Source organism: Polypterus senegalus, chromosome 1 (genome assembly GCF_016835505.1).
Source record: "Polypterus senegalus isolate Bchr_013 chromosome 1, ASM1683550v1, whole genome shotgun sequence".
Lineage (NCBI taxonomy): Eukaryota > Metazoa > Chordata > Cladistia > Polypteriformes > Polypteridae > Polypterus > Polypterus senegalus.
In genome coordinates, this window is record NC_053154.1 from 337,448,084 (window position 1) to 337,471,930 (window position 23,847).

Sequence of the window (23,847 nt, forward strand, 5' to 3'; positions counted from 1 at the left end):
GGCAGGTTTCATTTCGAAATTCTACGCGTAATGGTCATAACTGGAAGGTATTTTTCTCCATTTACTGTAATGGAGTTCAGCTAGAAAGCCGTGGGGGGCGGAGTTTCGTGTGACATCATCACATCTCCCACATAATCACGTGAACTGACTGTCAACACACTACGTAGAAAACCAGGAAGAGCTCCAAAAACGCGCTGAAGAAAACATGCATTATATAATTGAGAAGGCAGCGAAACAATAAGAAGCGAGCGAGTGACATATACTACCATATTAATGAGTGCTGCTACTTCGGAAAGAAAGGTGTAAACCTAAACTTTAAATTAAGTTAATACACAGGGTGCCGCTGGTGTTTCACATGCCCACAGGTAATGCGGGATACAAGTTTAATGAGAGGTCGCAGGATATAAACAAGAGTTTTGATCACTTTGTAACTAAGTTAAAATTGTAGGTGAAGGGGTGTGCTTATGCAAATTCTGAGAGACTGTGTTTGTGGGGGATTGACAGTTAACGCGGTTGGGGGAGTCACGTCATCATATGCCCTCCCATTTACCTCATTTCGCTCTGAGCTGAGCTCCGCGGTTAATGGCGTCTTCCGAAGCAACTTCATCACACTCCCACCAAATACTCACAGAAAAATCCACAAGTTAATACACATGCTGTCTCTAGAGTTTCTCCACACTCAATGTATTCCTCGCGTCCCCTTTATACCCTCTGATCTCCCATTTCAATTCAGATACCTCCAATTTCCAGTAAGGCTCAGCTGCGCGATGACAAGTAATAAGTCTCAGGGACAGACCCTACAAAACGATGCCATTGATTTCAGGCAAGATTGCTTTTCTCCTGGACAACTATACTTGCATTCTCAAAAGTGACCTCACGCAGCTTCGTCATATTACAACCGGAGTGCAGCCAGAAACTTTTAAGTGCCGGGTCTTAGATAACATTAAATTAAGCCGTAGACATCGCAACATCACGCAAGATAGCAGCTCACGAGAACTTACTGAACGCAGTACGAGTGATCACTTCCATGCATCAAACCTCAAATCTTTGGCAGCTAATTTGCGTCTTTTGTTCTCAACACGTTTCTTGCGACCCTGTTGACTATTTGCAACAAAATGTTTGATGGTTCTGTGATCACACACCAATATCTTAGCAATTCCAAAAGTGCTGCATCCCTCTGAAAGACTTTTTACAATTTTGACTTTTCAGAGTCAGTTAAATCTCTTTTTGGCCCGTTTGCCCGAGGAAAACTAGCTGCCTAATAATTCTGCACACCTTGATATAGGGTGTTGATCTCCTTAGGCCACACCCTCCCTCATTATACAAATACACATCACCTGACGTGCTTAAATCCAATAAGCATTCAAGTTAATACAGCTTGGAGTTGGAATATACGCATTAAAAATGATGATGTGGTCAAAATACTCACTTGCCTAATAATTGTGCACACAGTATATATATATATATATATATATATATATATATATATATATATATATATATATATATATATATATATATACACTAGCAAAATACCCGCACTTCATGCTGAGAAGTAGTGTGTTAAAGAAGCAATGAAAAGAAAAGGAAACATTTTGAAAATAACGTAATAACGGACATGATTGTTTTGTCACTGTTGTGAGTGATGAGTGTTGTTGTCATATATATATATATATATATATATATATATATATATATATATACACACACACATAAACATATATATATATATATATATATATATATATATATATATATTACACACACACATAAACATATATATATATATCTACATATATACACACACATATATATACATACATACACACACATATATACACACAAATACACATATATATATATACATACATACACACACACACTATATAAACATATATATACATATACATACATATCTACATATATACACACACAGCTATTTCAGTATCAGTGCAATACGCTGTTTGTTAAAGCAGTTGACTCCTATTTCGCTCTTACGTGCAATAACAAATCAAATCATTCAGTTGTCTTTGCTCATATGTCATTTTAGAGCTGCATAACGCCTGGCATCTTTTTTTGGCCACAGGTTTGTTTCTGTTTGCTGTGAGGTTCTGTGTTGTGGAGATTCTCAGGATGGATTGCAGGTGCTCATCAGTGAGGCGACTCCTGTGTGCTGTTTTGTTAGTCTTTATCACTGAGAAGAGCGTCTCACACAGATATGTGCTACCAAACATGCACAAGGTTCGAGCCGCATGTAGACGGACTTTTTTTGTTCTTCAAAGTCACCAAAGCGCCGTGCAAACTCAGTGCGCAATCACTATAGCCGCAATAACTTGCAGCATCATAAGGTAGACTTGATTAACGCTTAAGTGTTCTTTTAAAGGCAAGGCAGCTGAAGCGCTGCATTATGGGATCTGTAGTTTATTGTGTTACCAGCGCTTCATATACCGGGCCATTAATAACAATAATACAGTATATAAAATGATCTCGGGCGGATATAATTACGCGCGGGCGGATGTGGCCCTTGGCCCTTGAGTTTGACACATATGGACTAAATAGAACTTGAAAAGATATATTTTTCAAATGTGATCGCGCAATTCAGATAGAGTTGGCGCACTACAGCCTGCATGCCTCAATGAGTCATCCTCCCTCGCTCTTACTTTTTACCGTTCATCTAATGAATACACTGAGTATGGCTTTACCAAAACAATCATTGATGGCGAATAAAGTATCCATTATTCGAGTATGTAGATCGGAATATATATATACATATATATATACCAGCATCGCAGGAGAAGTAGTGTGTTAAAAAAGCTAGAAAAAGAAAAGGGAACATTTTAAAAATAACGTAACATGACTGTCAATATACAGTATTTGTTTTGTGAGTGTTACTGAGTGTTGCTGTCATCAAGGATTTGATTATCATTATTTCTTTCAATCAGGTTCGTATTTGTAGGATGTGTTGTGTTCAAGTTACATTCCGTGTTTGTCAATCGTTGTAAAGATGACAGGTTTCATTCATCGATTCGTTTCTTACTGCATCAATAAACAGCTCGTCTTCTTCTTTATCTGAGACCTGACACACTGCATGCACGGGTTTTTTTACACTGTCTTCCTTTAGCGGGACATTGACTTTTCCACCGTGTGCTTTGTTTCGCAGTAGCTGGATTTATGAATATGCTTATCAGGCGCTTCATATTTTTGCTGCCTTTTCAATTGTGTAATTGGTTTTGTTCAGCGCTCTTTGGAACTGTTGCCTTTTATCTGTGCACTCGTCAGTTCCGTGAGCCGCTCGGTGTACATGCATCGAAGGTTCCCAGCTGTGCTGGTGCCATCTCGTGCTATGTCCATGGCTGTATTTAATGTTACCTTAGTCCTGGCACTTAAAACTTTCTCTCGCAGTTTAGCTGAGTTTGTGTCAAACACCACCCTGACCATCTCATCTTCCTCTCCATAAGCACAGTCCTTCACCCGTGAATATTTACCCGTGGCAGTTTGCTATTGGATTGCCGCTGACGGACGGCCTTATATGGGCAGGCACTAAATTACAAGCGCCAGCGCAGCCTGTCTATGAACTTAATTTAAAGTGTAGGTTTACATGCGTGCTTTGTTTCAAGTAGCAGAACTCATGAATATGGTTGTATATGTCACTCGCTTCGCTTCTTATTGTTTAGCTGCCTTCTCAATTATATAATGCATGTTTTCTTCAGCGCTTTTGAGGTCTTCCTGGTTTTCTATGTACTGCGTGATTACGTGGGAGGCGTGATGATGTCACACGAAACTCCTCCCCACGGCGTTGAAGCTCATCTCCATTACAGTAAATGGAGAAAACTGCTTCCAGTTATGACCATTACGCGTAGAATTTCGATATAAAACCTGCCCAACTTTTGTAAGGAAGCTGTAAGGAATGAACCTGCCAAATTTCAGCCTTCCACCCACACGGGAAGTTGGAGAATTAGTGATGAGTCAGTGAGTGAGTGAGGGCTTTGCCTTTTATTAGTATAGATATATATATATATTATATATATATATATATATATATATATATATATATATATATATATATATATATATATATATATATATATATATATATACAGTGGAGGAAATAATTATTTGACCCCTCACTGATTTTGTAAGTTTGTCCAATGACAAAGAAATGAAAAGTCTCAGAACAGTATCATTTCAATGGTAGGTTTATTTCAACAGTGGCAGATTGCACATCAAAAGGAAAATCGAAAAAATAACTTTAAATAAAAGATAGAAATTGATTTGCATTTCATTGAGGGAAATAAGTTTTGAACCCCTACCAACCATTAAGAGTTCTGGCTCCCACAGAGTGGTTAGACACTTCTACTCAATTAGTCACCCTCATTAAGGACACCTGTCTTAACTAGTCACCTGTATAAAAGACACCTGTCCACAGAATCAATCAATCAAGCAGACTCCACACTCTACAACATGGGAAAGACCAAAGAGCTGTCCAAGGATGTCAGAGACAAAATTGTAGACCTGCACAAGGCTGGAATGGGCTACAAAACCATTAGCAAGAAGCTGGGAGAGAAGGTGACAACTGTTGGTGCGATTGTTCAAAATGGAAGGAGCACAAAATGACCATCAATCGACCTCGCTCTGGGGCTCCACGCAAGATCTCACCTCGTGGGGTGTCAATGGTTCTGAGAAAGGTGAAAAGAATCCTAGAACTACACGGGAGGAGTTAGTTAATGACCTCAAATTAGCAGGGACCACAGTCACCAAGAAAACCATTGGAAACACATTACACGCAATGGATTAAAATCCTGCAGGGCTCAAGGTCCCCTGCTCAAGAAGGCACATGTGCAGGCCCGTCTGAAGTTTGCCAATGAACACCTGAATGATTCAGAGAGTGACTGGGAGAAGGTGCTGTGGTCTGATGAGACCAAAATAGAGCTCTTTGGCATTAACTCAACTCGCTGTGTTTGGAGGAAGAAAAATGCTGCCTATGACCCCAAAACACCGTCCCCACCGTCAAGCATGGGGTGGAAACATTTTGCTTTGGGGGTGTTTTTCTGCTAAGGGCACAGGACAACTTAATCGCATTAACGGAAAATGGACGGAGCCATGTATCGTGAAATCCTGAGCGACAATCTCCTTCCCTCTGCCAGGAAACTGAAAATGGGTCGTGGATGGGTGTTCCAGCACGACAATGACCCAAAACATACAGCAAAGGCAACAAAGGAGTGGCTCAAGAAGAAGCACATTAAGGTCATGGAGTGGCCTAGTCAGTCTCGGACCTTAATCCAATAGAAAACCTATGGAGGGAGCTCAAGCTCAGAGTAGCACAGAGACAGCCTCAAACCTTAGGGATTTAGAGATGATCTGCAAAGAGGAGTGGACCAACATTCCTCCTAAAATGTGCAAACTTGGTCATCAATTACAAGAAACGTTTGACCTCTGTGCTTGCAAACAAGGGTTTTTCCACTAAGTATTAAGTCTTTTTGTTAGAGGGTTCAAAAACTTATTTCCCTCAATGAAATGCAAATCAATTTCTATCTTTTATTTAAAGTTATTTTTCGATTTTCCTTTTGATGTGCAATCTGCCACTGTTGAAATAAACCTACCATTGAAATGATACTGTTCTGAGACTTTTCATTTCTTTGTCATTGGACAAACTTACAAAATCAGTGAGGGGTCAAATAATTATTTCCTCCACTGTATATATATATATATATATATATATATATATATATATATATATATATATATATATATAAGATAGATATAGATTTGTTGCGTATTATTGCTGAATCAGACTCTGACTTTTCAGACTTCCGTTTTGATGTAAGCGATCTGGAGATCGAAAATGAAAGTCAGGTACGTGCATCAGCCGATCAGTCCCCAGCTGATTGTGCAGCTGACGAACCTGCGGCAAAGTTCACCCTTGGAAGACTACCAGACTTAGATCTGGGATGCAGGCTGGCAACTGGACTAAATCAAACAACATGGTGTGTTGGTGGACGCTATGGATTACCGGCCACTCGACTATGTCAAGCTGTTTTTTTTCCAGAATGTGCCTTTCAGCTTATGAATGATGACTGTTATGGAATGTCTGTGAATTGGCATACTGTAGTGGCTCATGGGACATAAAACAGAGTGACGTGCCATAAATTAAGTATTTTATGTTTATTTATGTGTGTAACCATTGCTTTGTGTTCCTTTTAGGAAAAATATTCATCCCTGGGGCAAAAGAATAAGAAAAAAATAATTAGCTCTTAAAGAGTTAATGTGATGATTGAGGTCACATGACACTACCATATTACACAAATAAAAAATGGAATGGGAATATATATATATTTTTTTTAAGTCATATTGAAAACATTAGATAACTTCAAAAAAAATTCTACAGAGCAGAAAAGTATCAAATAGAACAGCACACACATATACAATGTGTTGTTAAATTGCTACAGGTGAGGTTTTCTGTTTCAGTTTCCACCATGGATGCGTGTAGAGAAACTCCTTTTTAAAAGGCAACTTTCTTCTGATCTGCTGCTCTAATGTCTACATTGAATTTTGAGGTTTGTGTTGTATCTCCTCTTGTTTGATTGCCAACTCATAATTTCATTCTTTCCCCTCAGGAGTCCACCTTCTGCGTGGTGCTGCGGGGTGTGCGTCTGGGCCAGGCTGCTCTCAGTGATGTCCTACAAGCCGGTTGTGTCCCTGTTATCCTCGCAGACTCTTACATCTTGCCTTTCTCTGAAGTGCTCGACTGGAAAAGGTGTGTCCCGCAGAAATGTACTGAACTCTGTAATTTTGGGAACTGACTGTTCAGCTGTCTCTGTAATGTTCTTTCCCACTTGCTATTTCTCAAAATAAGTGGCTTTATATTCTTTTGTGAAACTACTTATTTAAATGTATGTGGTATTTATCTACCGTTAAGCCAACTGGGTAGCCACAGCCATAATGTAGTGCTTGTTCCTGCATCATTCAATAAACTGACCCAGTTATCCAATTCCTATCCTTGCAACATTAATACAAGGTTGGAAGAAGACTTGGAGGGGATGCCGATTCCATCACAGGGTCAGCTCACATGCAGGCACCCCCACTTACTCATCTCCAGCCAGCTCAGAGCCTAATGTGCAAAATTTGAGAGGAAAACCCAGGATAACAGGGAGAATATCCTGGGCCTATTGAGCTGTGAGGTAACAACAATAAAAATTCTGCCATCGTGATGCCCAGAAAGTATTCTTTCAGACTGATAATTAAAAAAAATAGTTTTCTGTGGATTTGGCCCATCTTTAGATGCTCTCTACCGGTATGTGTAATTTCTCTATCTGCTAAACTCAGCAGAACAATCTCGAGAGCAGTAGGGTTACGTGTTAAAAGTAACATGCGTTAAGATGTTCGATTACTTTTTTAGAGCAGTGAGTAACCTTACTCAATACTTATTGTACTGAAGTAAAATAAAATACCTGCGTCGTTAGTATTCCATGTCGTACTGGGTGTAAAGCAAGAAGCACACTTAAAGATATGCCAGTCCTTTGCAGGGCTCAGTCGCAAACCCAAACAGACAAGAGTGTTCTGCGTGCATTGTGGTAACAAAAACCTAAAAATAATGCGTCAATCTGATTAAACATATTTATAAAAACACAAAAAAACGGATCACAGGCATTGTGCTTATTTTCTGATTCACGGTGGCTGATGATGACGTTTAACTCTATTTTTGCACAGATTACTGATTTTGGAGCGTTTTGCCAAAGTAGAACACCAATAGATTACTTGGCACATGTAAACGGGGGTTATTATCAAACCAGGTGTCTGGTTTAATCAGGTTGTTAACCCAATTATGTGTGCATGTAAACGCTTTGAGTGTTTTGAAGATCATCAGTCATTTGTGTAATCGTTGTTAATTCCACAAGGAGAGAGGCCTTTAAGCCTGGGATGCTTGTTGCACAAAGAGATGAGATTACCATCGTAACTCAGACAACACATCTGCATTCTCACTGAAATTGGCAGATAAAAGCCCTCTGAGAATAGAAGAAACTTTTAAAGTTGATCTGTACCCAAGCATGAAGGGACTCGTATTTATCATCATTGTCATCTATATCCTTACATAACTTATCTTTCCGTAAGACTCTGTTAAGTACATTTACTACTTTGGCTACTGTTGGCATTACTGTGTTTTATTAGTATGGTTAATTAATTAGTATTAGTTAGGCCGAGTTATAATGTTAAGAGTACCTAGTTGTTTGTGGTTGCCATGTTCCCACAGGGGTTAAAGGGGCATGAAGGGACACCTCTGGTGCCAGCTATGGTAAGTGGTTACAGGTATTGAGTGACACATGGATTTGATAGATAGATACTTTATTAATCCCCAAGGGGAAATTCACATACTCCAGTAGCAGCATACTGATAAAAACAATATTAATTAAAGAGTAATAAAAGCGCAGTGCAAGTTAAAAAATGCAAGGTGGAGAGTTTGAGAGGGTGAAGACAGCCGTTTGTTGTTCTTAAGTTGAGCTAGTGAGTCTCTTTGCTTGAGGCAGATGTTGAGAATGCAGTGCTTGAAGCAGCCATCCATGTACAGGCCTGGCATGCACATGAGGTGCTATAAAGCAGGTACACAAAAACTTAACTCTGCTTCAGGTAGCTGTTTTAGTGCAGATAAAGCTTTTAAGAAAAAGAAAGACTCAAAGATAGTGTTGGAGCACCTCAAAGGCAAACCCCATATAATTGAATGGGGGAAAAAAGAGCAAATTGTTAGAGGTCTTTTCAGACAGGAATCAAATTATAGACTGAATCATAGATGGTTGCTGAGTCCCTTAAGAGGAAGCCAAACTAGAAGGGGCAGGACCGGAACCCTTTCACCCAGAAGTGATGCCAATGCAACACCCAGTTCTCTGATCTGTAGGAGATCAAGGAGAAGAAGTATTAGGCAACAGCACCATCCGTCGGATCAGGGTGGAATTAACATTTGATACGCTTTCTAAGTTGTCCCCCAAGTGCATGTCTGTGACAAGTTATAAAGCAAGTACAGTAATCCCTCCTCGATCGCGGGGGTTGCATTCCAGAACCCCCCGCGATAGGTGAAAATCCGCGAAGTAGAAACCATATGTTTGTATGGTTATTTTTATATATTTTAAGCCCTTATAAACTCTCCCACACTGTTAACATTATTAGAGCCCTCTAGACATGAAATAACACCCTTTAGTCAAAAGTTTAAACTATGCTCCATGACAAGACAGAGATGACAGTTCTTTCTCACAACTAAGACAATGCAAACATATCTTCTCTTCAAAGGAGCGCTGTCAGGAGCGGAGAATGTCAGAGAGAGTGAGAGAGAAAAGCAAACAATCAAAAAATCAATACGTGCTTTTGGGCTTTTAAATATAAAGCAGCTGCAAAGAAGGGAGCAATGTGAAGTCTTTCAGCATTTTTAGAGAGCTGTGATCTTCTAGGCAAACAGCCTCTGTGCAAACAGCCCCTCTGCTCACACCCCCTCCGTCAGGAGCACAGAATGTCAGAGAGAGAGAGAGAGAGAGATTGAGAAAAGCAAACAATCAAGCACCGTGCGGGAAGCACATCGTATATCATTGAGTAGTTTTATTTAATACATAATACATGCTCTGATTGGGTACCTTCTAAGCCATCCTCCAATAGCGTCTCTTGTATGAAATCAACTGGGCAAACAAACTGAGGAAGCATGTACCATAAATTAAAAGACCCATTGTCCGCAGAAATCCAAGAACCAGCTTAAAAATCTGTGATATATATTTAGATATGCTTACATTTAAAATCCGCGTTGGAGTGAAGCCGCGAAAGTCGAAGCGCGATATAGCGAAGGATCACTGTATGCAATGTTTAGCATTTATACACAAATTAGCCCATTGCAGCATTTCTTGTGTGATTTTGGGCTATACAAAATTAAATTGTATTGTATATAGCTATGTAGTATACAGTATGTGAACCAAAAAATATGAATACAGCAGCTTCCACAAAAATAGAGAAGGCTAACAGAATGTTAGGTTATATAGTACCGTGATTTGTAGAGCACAAGTCAAAGGAGGTCATTCTTAAATTTTATAACATACTGATGAAGCCAGACCTGAAGTACTGCATGCAGGTTTTGGTCATAGGCTACAAAAAAGACATAGCAACGCTGGAAAAAGTCCAGAAAAGAGCAATTAAGACGATTTCGGGACTGACATTTATAAGGTACAAGGAAAGATTAAAGGAGTTGAATCTTTTTCCATTTAAGCAGAGATCAAGAGATGACACCTTTTTCATATTATGAAAGGAATTAGTACAGTGGATCCAGGCTGTTACTTTGAAATGAGTTCAACAAGAACGCACAGGCACAACTGTAAACTTGTTAAAGTGTTCATGTATCACACACTTTTTGTAAATGTTTTTATTAGCACAGAGACCCATAAAGACATGGAACACGTTTGAACTTTAGGGACCTTCAAAACTTAACTTGATGTTACTTTGGAGAAATTAGGTGGGATAAGATTGGCGAGATTTGTGGGGCTGAATGATCTGTTCTCGTCAAACTTTTTCTAAAGTTATAACAAAACTAGCTGTCCCCTGTGGTTATGCCCGTATAGTAGTGAAACAGGACAAACTTTAAAAATGAATAAACAAACTGGTATCACTAGCTAAGCGAAGGCAAGGTACGCTCCAACACATGGCCAGAGGTAGACCAATTTGAATGGAGGCTGGCACGTGAATGAGGAGGGCCCTGCCTAGCTCCCCACTCCTGATGTCACGCTTCCCCCTCCACTCGGCTCACAGCTTTGGTCTCGGATTAGTGTGAATATATCGCTCCTGCAAGCAAACTGTGATTCTTACCGTGATGAGAGAAGTTGCAAAATGAACCAGAATGTCCAAGCAGATTATTGAGAAAAGCCTGATCTAGATAGATAGATACTTTATTAATCCCAAGGGGAAATTCACATACTCCAGCAGCAGTATACTGATACAAAAAAACAATATTAAATTAAAGAGTGATAGCAATGCAGGTATAACAGACAATAACTTTGTATAATGTTAACGTTTAAGGGGTGGAATTGAAGAGTCGCATAGTGTGGGGTCTCCTCAGTCTGTCAGTGGATCAGGACGGTGACAGCAGTCTGTCGCTGAAGCTGCTCCTCTGTCTGGAGATGATCCTGTTCAGTGGATTCTCCATGATTGACAGAAGTCTGCTCAGCGCCTGTCGCTCTTCCATGGATGTCAAACTGTCCAGCTCCGTGCCTACAATAGAGCCTGCCTTCCTAACAAGTTTGTCCAGGCGTGAGGCGTCCTTCATCTTTATGCTGCCTCCCCAGCACACCACCGCGTAGAAGAGGGCATTTGCCACAACCGTCTGATAGGACATCTGCAGCATCTTATTGCAGATGTTGAAGGACGCCAGCCTTCTAAGGAAGTATAGTCGCCTCTGTCCTTTCTTGCACAGAGCATCAGTATTGGCAGTCCAGTCCAATTTATCATCCAGCTGCACTCCCAAGTATTTATAGGTCTGCACCCTCTGCACACAGTCACCTCTGATGATCACAGGGTCCATGAGGGACCTGAGCCTCCTAAAATCCACTACCTGTTCCTTGGTTTTGCTGGTGTTCAGTTGTAGGTGGTTTGAGTCACACCATTTAACAAAGTCTTTGATAAGCTTCCTATACGCCTCCTCCTGCCCACTCCTGAGGCAGCCCATGATAGCAGTGTCGTCAGCGAACTTTTGCATGTGGCAGGACTCTGAGTCATATTGGAAGTCTGATGTATATAGGCTGACTAAATCTAAATCCGTTAAGTAGTTCTCTTGTAGAAAGCGGACAGACAGACAGATGTTGTATTTTTTTTATATATGTAGAGATGAGAAGTTTACAATTTAAATTAAACTGTTTTTAGAACATTCTTAAATACTTCATTTTGGTTTAATTCTAGAGCTGCAGTGGTGATTCCAGAAGATAATCTGTCTGAAATGTACAGCATTCTGAAGAGCATTCCTGCAAGGCAAGTGGAAGAGATGCAGAGACAGGTATGTCTAGACATGAGCCGTTCCATGTCTGCTTGACAAAAGCAGGACCTCCTAAATGAATTTCAAAAATGTTTATCTGTATGTTCTGAGCTTAAAAGTAGAAAAATCCACATATTATAATAGTCTGTTGGATGTAACGTCTGTAGATCGAGTCTGATTATTCTAGCCTGATCCCTCTAAAACAAATTATTCATTCTAGTTCTTCTATTTTAAATTGAAGATGTTTCTAGCCCAGTCGAATCATTTCTTTCCGTCGATGGCCGTGCAACGTGTATTAACCAGGAGATGTCTGTCCAGTTTTTTTGAACTGCTTTTTCTATTCCGGGTCACATGGAACTAAATGTTATCCTGGCAAGTATGGGCATAAGATCTGAACCCATCTAAGTCTACTTAATGTGCTCCAATATTACTGTATTGCTACATGCCAAAAGCAAATAATTTGTTGCTGGTACAGTTCAATGTTCTTTAGCCTATAAAGGGGAGGAAGGATGGGGACTACTCCCATAAGAAAGCCATCAGACAGGCCTCACACACCAGAAGTAGTAAAAATCGAGCAGTTACATGTCTGTAGTGCTGTCAAGCAGGCTTCATTCTGTATTTTACAGTTTGTAATATGAGAATCTGCAACCCATAGTAAAATCATTAAATGTCTGAGACTTGGTGTTTATAAAATTCAACTTTGAACTTAAATTAAAAAGAGTATAATTAATTAATGCAGCTCTTGTTTACATTCATTTACATTTAGATTACAAGAAAGTCTAACAGGGATGTGAATAAATTTAGAGTTTTAGTTGGAAAATCCCTATTTAAATCGCTGTGGGAAAATGTTTTGTAAATTCATTATGTATTTCACACCATTGTGTCCTTCACTGGTACTCCTTTATAGTCTTTTGCCGGAAGTGACGAGTTGGGTTCAGGGCAGAAGTCATGTCTTTGGCTACCCTTCGGGGGCATCCTCTTCATCTCTAGGGACAGAAGTGGAAATTGGGCAACAGACCGCACAGTACACCTTTCTGTTCCCATGTGCACTGTCACATCAGACCCCATAAATAACTTGAGTGTTTACCTCACTCCCAGATTAACAAGGCTTGAGCTGGGGGAGCTTTTTGCCCTTCCTACAGCGGTTGGGGAAATGGGATAGTAGGCTGCTTGCTGCTTGATTGACATTTACAACACAAAAGACGCTGACGGAGAGGTGTGAACGGATTTAAGCTGGGCCGGGTTTACAAGTTTTTTTTTGTAGGCTCTGGAGTGAGAAGTCAAACAAAATGACACCTTTTATTCGCTAACTAAAAAGATTACAACATATTGCCAAATAGCCAATAAAAGGTGTCATTTTGTTTGACTTCTCACTACGTTTATAATGGCTAACATGGTACAACACCTTCGTAGGCGTTGGTAATTCTGGTGTTAATGCTGATAACAGTTGGGTTAAGCCACCCAATACACCATATGACCCGAACAAGAGTTTCTGGTACAAAAGGTTTTTATTTATTTATTTATTTTTTTTAAAACTTTTTTTTTTTTTGCTCGTGAAGTGAGTGGTTTGCACAAAAGGTCCAAAGCAGGGGTTTCCAACCTTTTTTCCCCTGAGAGCTACTTTTACAAAATGAAAATGGCTGAGAGCTACTCATGTTTTCTAACGTTTATTCTCATAGCTTATTTGAATCCAAACAAACTGAATAAGCTTGTTTTGCCTGAACATTTACAAAATGTGGGCGACACGGTGGCACATTGGTAACGCTGCTACCTCACAGTAAGGAGACCTGGGTTCGCTTCCTGCGTCTCCCTGGGTGGAGTTTGCATGTTCTCCCCGTGTCTGCATGGCTTTCCTCTGTGTGCTCCGGTTTCTTCCCATGGTCCAAAGACTTGCAGGTTAGGTGGATTGGCGATCCTCAATTGCCCCTGTGTGTGCTTAGGGTGTGTGTGTTTTGTGGTGGGTTTTGTTCCTGCCTTGTGCCCTGTGCTGGCTGGGATTTCATCCAGCAGACCCCCGTGACCCTGTGTTAGGATATAGCGGGTTGGAAAATGGATGGATTTACAAAATGTGGGTGTCCACAACTCACATTTTGCTTTAAAACATCACAAAAAATATTTAGTTTAACTGTAAGTGCATTTTGTATGTCTGTATGCATTTTCTAGTGTATCTCACACTATTGAATTAAAACCTGAATGCTGTCAAAACAAAACCGTGCAATTCCAGATACACAGATATGACTTATTTATTTGTCATTTTGTTCCCTGTCACTGCGTCACTTTATTGACAGGTCCAGTTGCATGTGTGATGTGTTTTTTAGTTAGTCAGATGACTGGCACTGCATGGAGTCAACAAGAGAGGGAGGTGTATGGTGGAGTGTAGCTACTTAGGTTGACTCTTATGGAGTTATTTAAATGTTGATCTGTCAGTCGTGTTCTGAACTTTGATTTCAGGACATTCATGTCAGACTTACAGAGGTATGTAGACCCAAACAAAGTAGACATTTTCAGAGCTGCTTGGTGAAGATTCTTATAGTTATTTGGCTCTACTAAGCTGCAGAAATGCTGAGAATGCTGTTGAGACTTTAACTGCACATTATTTTGAAGGTTTACTAATACATAATATATAAAATCCAACGTCTATCTGTCTGTCCACTTTTCACGAGAGATCCACGTAACGGATTTGGATCGGATTTTTTTCTGTAATTAGCTTGAACATTCTGGTTGATTTTGGGACTTCTGTCATTTCGCTATGTATCAGAGAATACGAGAAACGCGCAGCGAGCCGAGGAGAGTGGTCTTCCTCACTCACTTTCCAGCTTCGGGGCGTGTTCCTTATCTCCACTTAGCTAGTGAAAGAGAGAACAATTGAATTCAACTTTGTTTGATATTTAAAATAAAGTGTTACTTAGGTCTTGATGAGTTTGAGTCCGGATATTCTCTTAAGTGTATGCCACATTGAAAAGATAGATTCAATTCAGATTGTGGATTGTTATTTTGTGTTAAAAGGATCGTGATATGATTTTTTTTTGGAAAGATCGCTCACCCCTAATTTGACTAATCAAGTTTTCAACTTTATGTAGGATTTATTAACCCTTTGGTGAGCTACTTGGAAAGGGGTTGCGAGCTACTGGTAGCTCGTGAGCGACATGTTGGAGACCCCAGTCTAAAGGCTTGAGTGGCTTGAAACTGAAGACACAGTTCATTGTAGGTATATAGCTGTGTGGCATCTACGTGCTAACTGCTCTTTTCTCTTATTAAATAGATAGATAGAGAGAACTTTTATTTCTCCTCTGGGGAGATTTGACTTCTTACAGGAGCTCATTAAATATTTACTTACTTATATAAATTTCTGAACACATACCTGGATGACTAAAAGGAAAGAAAGCATCTGACTTGGCAGTTAAACATATTGACGTTGGTATGAAGGAGTCCCAGTTCTTCTTCTTGACATGATTCTGCTGAATGATTTGTTAGCTGAAACTTCTCAGTGCTTATGTATCTGTGAGATGATGCGGCATTATTCGTAATAGCACTTAGTTTTGTGTTTAGTCTCTCTTTTGCCACAACCTCCAGGGGCTCCAGAGTTTGCCCCATAACTGATTTTGCCCCCCTTTTTTAACATTTTATTGAATTTATTAAAATCAAACAACATTCCATACAAGCAAGTCAAAGTTTTACAAAACTAGGTCCACGTGAAGTCAACCTCCACCCATGAGAAAGAGAGCTGGTACAACATAGTGAATCTTTAACAGTAGAAAAGATAAGTAAGTAAATAAATAGAATAAAAAAAGGGAAGAAAATCCGCTTCCACAATTTAAATGCTTATTCTAAAATGTTATTGATTAGATCCTGCCAGGTTTTAAAAAAGTTTTGCACAGAATCCTCTGAGTACTTAATTTTTTCCAATTTCATGTAGTATATAATATCGGTTACCCACTGACTATAAAGAGGTGAGCTAGGATTCTTCCAGTTGAGCAAAGTAAGTCTATGTGCCAATTGTGAAGAAAAGGCCATTATGGTTTGTTTGTCCTTCTTCACTTTAAGCCCCACTGTGAGCCCACCAAACACAGCTGTTAGTGGATTAGTAGAGATTGACGCCCAGGCTGTCTGAAAGGCATTTAAAGATTTTGGTCCAAAATTATGTTAATTTGGTGCAAGCCCAAAACATGTGGCCCAGTGAGGCTTTGAACTGATTGCAATGTTCGAAGGTTGAATCTCACCCTGGAAACATTTTGGACAATATTTAAAGAGACAGATGTTCTCGGTGCTTTGCACATATGGAGCTCAAGTGAAATCTATGCATTGCTGCCTTCCATTCCTTTTCCGAAATGTTGAATGAGAGATCATTTTCCCAATGTACTCTGGGATCTTTGAAAGTTAGGGTCTTTAAAATGTTCTTATGATTCTGCCCTTTTAAACTAGCCTGTTGATTTGGCGGGCGTCTCTATAAGTAATGTTACCAACCCATCACACCACAATTGCACTGACCGTCACAGAGTTCTAGAAGATGCGAAGGATGTCACTTCTCACATTAAAGGCTTGCAGTGTTTTAAGAATGAAAATTCTCCTTTGCTGTTTCTTACACAGTTCATCATATTGTTTACGAGAGTTAGCCGAATAATCAAAGAAATACCCAGAAGTTCTTACTCTCTGCTTCAGTCTGCAATCAACTAACTAGCTGTTTACCCTTACTTTTGTGTGTGTGTGTGTGTGTGTGTGTGTATGTATGTATGTACAGTATGTATGAATATGAGAACCCATCTTAATTCTTTGGATATTTGTTTATCATTGGATGGATGGATGACTGAGCTTTCAAAGTAACAACTTCCTTTTAATATCTGACATGCCTTATGGAAACAGTAGTATGTCAGCAGTGACATTAAGTTTATTGGATTAACAGAAAATATGCAATATGCATCATAACAAAATTAGACAGGTGCATAAATGTGGGCACCCCAACAGAGATATGACATCAATACTTAGTTGAGCCTCCTTTTGCAAATCTAACAGCCTCTCGACGCTGTCCTCCTATAGCCTTTGATGAGTGTCTGGATTCTGGATGGAGGTATTGTTTACCATTCTTCCATACAAAATCTCTCCAGTTCTGTTCAATTTGATGGCTGCCGAGCATGGACAACCTCCTTCAAATCATCCCATAGATTTTCGATGATATTCAAGTCAGGGGACTGTGACGTTCATTCCAGAACATTGTACTTCTCCCTCTGCATGAATGCCTTTGTAGATTTCGAACTGTGTTTTGGGTCATTGTCTTGTTGGAATATCCAACCCCTGTGTAACTTCAGCTTTGTGACTGATGCTTGAACATTATCCTGTAGAATTTGGTGATATTGGGTTGAATGCATCTGACCCTCCATTTTAACAAGGGCCCCATGCCTGAACTAGCCACACAGCCCTCCAGTATGATGGAACCTCCACCAAATAGTAGGTAGCAGGTGTTTTTCTTGGACTGCGGTGTTCTTCTTCCGCCATGCAAAGCACTTTTTGTTATGACCAGATAACTCAATTTTTTTCTCATCAGTCCAAAGCACTTTGTTTCAAAATGAATCTGACTTGTCTAAATGAGCATTGGCATACAATAAGCAAATCTGTTTGTGACGCGAGTGCAAAAAGGGCTTCTTTCTCATCACCCTGCCATACAGATGTTCAGATACATCTAGAGCAAGATGTCCTTGCAGGTCTTTGGAGGTGATCTGTGGGTTGTCTGTAACCTTTCTTAAAATCCTGCACATATGCCGCTCCTGTATTTCTCTTGGCCTGCTGGATTTAACAGCAACTGTGCCTGTGGCCTTTTTTTACTGATTCCATTCCTTGCAGTTGAAACTGACAGTTTAAACCTCTGAGATGGCTTTTTGTAGCCTTCCTCTAAACCATGAAACTCAACAGTCTTTTTTTTCAGATCTTTTGAGAGTTGCCTTGAGGATCCCATGCTGTCTGTCACTCTTCAGAGGAGAGTCAAAGGGAAGCACAACTTGCAGTTGACCACCTTAAATACCTTTTACCACTCATGATTGGACACTCCTGTCTATGAAGTTCAAGGCTTACCGAGCTCATCCAACCAATTTGGTGTTGCAAGTAATCAGCATTGAGCAGTGACACACATTCAAATCGGCAAAATTACAAGGGGACCTACATTTTTGCACAGCCAGTTTTTCACATTTTATTTAATTTCATACAACTAAATACTGCGTCACTAAAAATCTTTGATCAGAAAACACCCCAGTACTCCGATGTTCCTAGGAAATGAAAGACATACCAATGTTGTCTTTTTTTGTTGAAAGGAGAGTAAATTATTATACAGGCTGAGAGGGGTTCCCTAACATTTTAATATGACTGATATATGTATATGTCTCTCTCTCTGTTAACCTATTTACTGTATGAATAAGTACTTAAAGCATGAAGCATGATATACGGATTACAGTAATCCCTCCTCGATCGCGGAGGTTGCGTTCCAGAACCCCCCCGTAATAGATGAAAATCCGTGACGTAGAAACCATATGTTTGTATGGTTATTTTTATATATTTTAAGCCCTTATAAACTCTCCCACACTGTTAACATTATTAGAGCCCTCTAGACATGAAATAACACCCTTTTGTCAAAAGTTTAAACTGTGCTCCATGACAAGACAGAGATGACAGTTCTTTCTCACAATTAAAAGAATGCAAATATATCTTCTCTTCAAAGGAATGCATGTCAGGAGCAGAGAATGTCAGAGAGCGCGAGAGAAAAGCAAACAATCAAAAAATCAATACGTGCTTTTGGGCTTTTAAGTATGCCGAAGCACTGCGATAAAGCGGCATTTTTTAGAGGAGCGTCTGTATCCTCTAGTCAAACAGCCTCTGTGCAAACAGCACCTCTGCTCACACCACCTCCGTCAGGCGCAGAGAGAGGCAGATAAAAGCAAACAATCAAGCACCTTGCGGGAATTATATCGTATGTCATTGAGGATTTTATTTAATACGTAATACGTGCTCTGATTGGGTAGCTTCTAAGCCATCTGCCAATAGCGTCCCTTGTATGAAATCAACTGGGTAAACAAACTGAGGAAGCATGTACCATAAATTAAAAGACCCATTGTCCGCAGAAATCCGCGAACCAGCGAAAAATCTGTGATATATATTTAGATATTCTTAAATTTAAAATCCGCGATGGAGTGAAGCCGCGAAAGTCGAAGCACGATATAGCGAGGGATCACTGTATTTATTATACACCCACACTCTGGCAGGGCCAATTTGGAGTTGCCATTTAACCTGACCTGCATGTCTTTAGTGTTATAGAAGACAAACTGGATTATCTGAGGGATCACCCTTACAGACTCCACACCGGCAGTGACCACACTTAGGATTCTGTGTCTATGTGTGAGCTGCGCTAACCCCTGTGACCTGTGCTGCCTATGTTCCTGAAGTAAACCATTTCAAAGCATACACATTCTTTTGCTGAGGATCACCTTTCTAAAATAATGACACTGAATATTAATTACACAAAGATACAAATAGTTTCTAAACTCTCCCTCTAGGCCAGTGTTTCCCAACCTCGGTCCTGGGGACCCCTTGTGGCTGCAGGTCTTTGTTCCAACCAGCTTCTGTTTTTAATTGGACTCCTGGAGTAATTAAGTGATGTGTTATTTCCAAAGTTCTGTGTTTTGGGATCAATATAGAAATTAGATAAGTAAGTTTGGTAAAGTGGGAAAAAAAAAAATATATATATATATATATATATATATATATATATATATATATATATATATAATTTTAAAATGTACCAAGCAGTTATATGGGAATAATGTATTCTTTTCTTTTTAACACAATTTTCATCTTGCTTTTCATTCTACTTTTCTAGGTGTTCTAATTGTTTTATTGATCCATTATTTACTATTTAGTGGGTCTGACGTTAAAGTAGTTGCAGCCTTTGATTATTCCGTGTTGTTTGGCAGCGTATCTGCTCTGCTCATTTTTAATTTTCAGTATTAAGATACAACGAAGGGGAAATACTGCACAGAGAAAGGGCAAAATATAATGACATCAACAAAAGAGAGTTAAGCATTTAAATCTATAGCAAAAGCAGTAATATTTTTAAATGTCTTATAAATGTAAAAATCATGCTGATATGCTTTTCTGAATGTAGAATAAAAGAAAAATAATACCAGCTAATTAAATGAGATCTGTTGTTATCGATTGTTCTCACTGATTATGAATGTGGTTGGAACAAAAACTTGCAGCCACAGGGGTTCCCCAGGACCGAGGTTGGGAACCACTGCTCTAGTATTGAGTCAGTCAAATCTTACAGCTGATCGACTGTAGTTCTTTTGACATTTTGGTAAACTTGATTGGCCTTTCAGTTTCATATTATATGTTCAGCAACTTATTCCTTAACACCCTCTCTGTGTCTTTTTATTTTATTAAGAATATCTTTTTTTTTTTTGCACTCTTCTTATTCTTATTATATGTGATATGTCTTGCCGTTTTTTTTAATAATATGCTGGAAAATCTTTGTACATTAGTTGTGCACTTCCTTGCAGCTTTTCTTCTCTGAACTGGTTTTTGTAATGACGCGCTGTCATTTTGAATCAACTGAATGAATGACTGTAAGGGCAGCCGTCATGTAGGTTTCCATGGTGGTTGATCTATTAATTGGTGTGCTATTTTACAATATAGCATGACTCTAAATCTCAAACGTTTACCAACTATAAACGCTAATCAGGTTTTACTTACACCAGATTGAGAGTGAATAAAGACATCATGTGGTATGCTAACATTCCTAGTGAAACTCATTTTATTCTGCCTTTGCACAGTACATTTTTTTTTTGTATTTAGTAAAAAAAACATGTAGTGCATTGCCTCATTCGTTTAATAACTTAAGCACCTACTTGTTATATTGTGCTCTTTACTGAAAAGACACTGCCGTGTAGTTTAAGGACTAAGGTTTTTGTCTGTAAACCATAACATTCCTACTTTCTAGCTCATTGTCTGAAGCAGAGCATTTCGCTGAGCTTTCTAGGATTGCATTTATGTAGATGCTTCCCTTTTCATTTCCATTTACTCTGCATATATACAGTCATGGCCAAAATTATTGGCACACCTGGAATTTTCCCAGAAAATGCACCATTTCTCCTAGAAAATTGTTGCAATTCCAAATGTTTTGGTATACACATGTTTATTTCCTTTATGTGCATTGGAACAACACAGAAAAAACAGAGAAAAAAATCCAAATCTGACATCCTGTCACACAGAACTCCAACAATGGGCCGGACAAAATCATTGGCAGCTTTTCAAAATTGTGGGTAAATCGTTTTATTTCAATCATATGATGCTCGCTTGAACTTACCTGTGGCAAGAAACAGGTGCTGGCATTATAGCAATCACACCTGAAACCAGTTAAAATGGAGAAAAGTTAACTCAACCTTTCTGTTGAGTGTCTGAGTGTGCCACACTAAGCATGGAGAACAGAACGAAGAATAGAGAATTGTCTGAGGACTTGAGATCAAAAATTGTGGAAAAACATCAACAATCTCAAGGCTACAAGTCCATCTCCAGAGATCTCCATGTTCCTTTGTCCACTCTGCGCAACATAATCAAGAAGTTCACAGCACATGGCACTGTAGCTAATCTCCCTGGACGTGGACGGAACCGAAAAAATGATAAAAGACTGCAACGAAGGATAGTCCAAATGGTGGATAAACAGCCCCAATAAACTTCAAAACATATTCAGGGTGTTCTGCAGACTCAGGGTGCAACAGTGTCAGCTTGAACTATCTGTCGACATCTGAACAAAATGAAACGCTATGGCAGGAGAGCCAGGAGGACCCCACTGCTGACACAGAAACATAAAAAAGCCAGACTGGAGTTTGCCAAAATGTACTTGAGGAAGCCAAAATCCTTCTGGGCAACGTCTTGTGGACAGATGAGACCAAGGTAGAGCTTTTTGGTAAAGCTCATCATTCTACTGTTTATAGAAAATGGAATGAGGCCTATGAAGAAAAGAACAACACGGTACCTACAGTCAAACATTGTGGAGGTTTTAAGATGTTTTGGGGATGTTTTGCTGCCTCTGGCACTGAATGCCTTGACTGTGTGCAATGCATCATGAAATCTGAAGTCTACCAAAAGATAATGGGGCGCAATGTAGGGCCCAGTGTCAGAAAGCTGGGTCTGCGTCAGAGGTCATGGGTGTTCCAGCAGGACAATGACCCCAAACATACCTCTAAAAGCACCCAGAAATGGTTGAAGACAAAGCGCTGGAGAGTTCTGAAGTGGCCAGCAATGAGTCCGGATCTAAATCCGATTGAACACTTATGGAGAGATCTCAAAATTGCTGTTGGGAGAAGGCGCCCTTCAAATCTGAGAGACCTTGAGCAGTTTCCAAAAGCAGAGTGGTTGGAAATTCCAGTTGAGAGGTGTCACAAGTTTGTTGATGGTTATAGGAAGCGCTTGATTTCTGTTATTTTTTCCAAAGGGCGTGCAACCAAATATTAAGTTGATTGGTGCCAATAATTTTGTCCAGCCCGGTTTTTGAGTTTTGTGTGAAATGATGTCAGATTTGGCTTTTTTTCTTTTTTTTTGTGTTGTTCCAATGCACATAAAGGAAATAAACATGTGTATACCAAAACATTTGTAATTGCAACAATTGTCTGGGAAAAATGGTGCATTTTCTGGGAAAATTCCAGGGGTGCCGATAATTTCGGCCATGATTGTATTTATTAGACAAGGCAGTAGCCATTACTTCTATGTACATTTCCCCACCATATAAACCTGAATGCTTGCCATTTGGCTGTAATCGTTTTCAGATGATAATTAATTGTTTAGTGAATGAGGGTGTGGCTTAGAGCGATTAACATTTTCTATTAAGGTGTGCGTAACTATTAGGCAGCTTCATTGCCTCAGATAAAATAAGGGGGAAAAAAAGATTTTACTGACACTGTAAAGTCAAAATCTTTAAAATGCCTTTCACACGGCTGCAGCACTCTGGAAATTGCTAAACTGCTGAAGCGTGAGCACCAGACCATTATACGTTTTGTTGCAAAGAGTTAACAGGATCACAAAAGATGCTTGTGGATAAAAAGACACAAGTTAACTGCAAATAGACTTGAAGAATTAAGCATGATGCCTCCAGTGCCATCATATTCCAGAACTGCAACCTCCTTGGAGTGTCCAGGAGTACAAGGTGTCAAGTGCCCAGAGACACGGCTAAAGAAATGAAGGCTGAGACTCTTTGGTGAATTGTATCCTGAGTCCATGGTGGTGCACATGTTTTCTTTAAAAAAAAAAAAAAAAAAATAACACAAAAAAAACAAAAAACAGTTGTGTTCAGGCTTTGTGGGGTATAATTACAAGAGGGTGGAAAGCTGTGTGGCCAGTTAGTGTTTAGAAGGGAAATTGAATGATTGTTGATTAATGTGTAGGCGTGATCAGCACAGCTACTCTCCTTTTAGGTTCCATGGGTCATTAGTAATGGATTGAAATCTTGCAGCGCCCGCATGGTCTCCTTGCTCAAGAAGTCATATGTACAGGTCCGTCTTAAGTTTGCCAGTGTACCTCCTAATCATCACGGGCCTGTACATTTGCCTACTTGAGCAAGGAGACCTTATGGGTGCTGCAAGATTTCAATCCATTACAGCATAGTGTGTTACCAATGGTGCTCTTGGTAACTGCGGTCCCAACTGCCTTCAGATCATTATCAAGCTCCTTGTGTGTAGTTTTGGGCTGATCCCTTACCTTTCTCATGATCGTCCATCCTCTCCCCATGATGCAAGATCTTGCATGGCGCTCCAGACCGAGGGCGATTGATGGTCATTTACATTTCCAAATAACCACACCAACAGTTGTGACCTTCTCACCAAGCTTCA

The 23,847-nt window shown here is 39.7% G+C and overlaps 1 protein-coding gene across 2 annotated transcripts in view; it reads left to right on the forward strand.

Moving 5' to 3' along the window:
- Positions 1-23,847, forward strand: part of ext2 (exostosin glycosyltransferase 2) — a 287,961-nt gene that overhangs the window by 70,786 nt on the left and 193,328 nt on the right. For both annotated transcript variants that reach the window (XM_039739082.1, XM_039739091.1), the window contains exons 7-8: positions 6,615-6,754; positions 11,914-12,007. In XM_039739082.1, the coding sequence (XP_039595016.1) occupies positions 6,615-6,754; positions 11,914-12,007 (234 nt within the window). The remainder of the gene's footprint in view (positions 1-6,614; positions 6,755-11,913; positions 12,008-23,847) is intronic.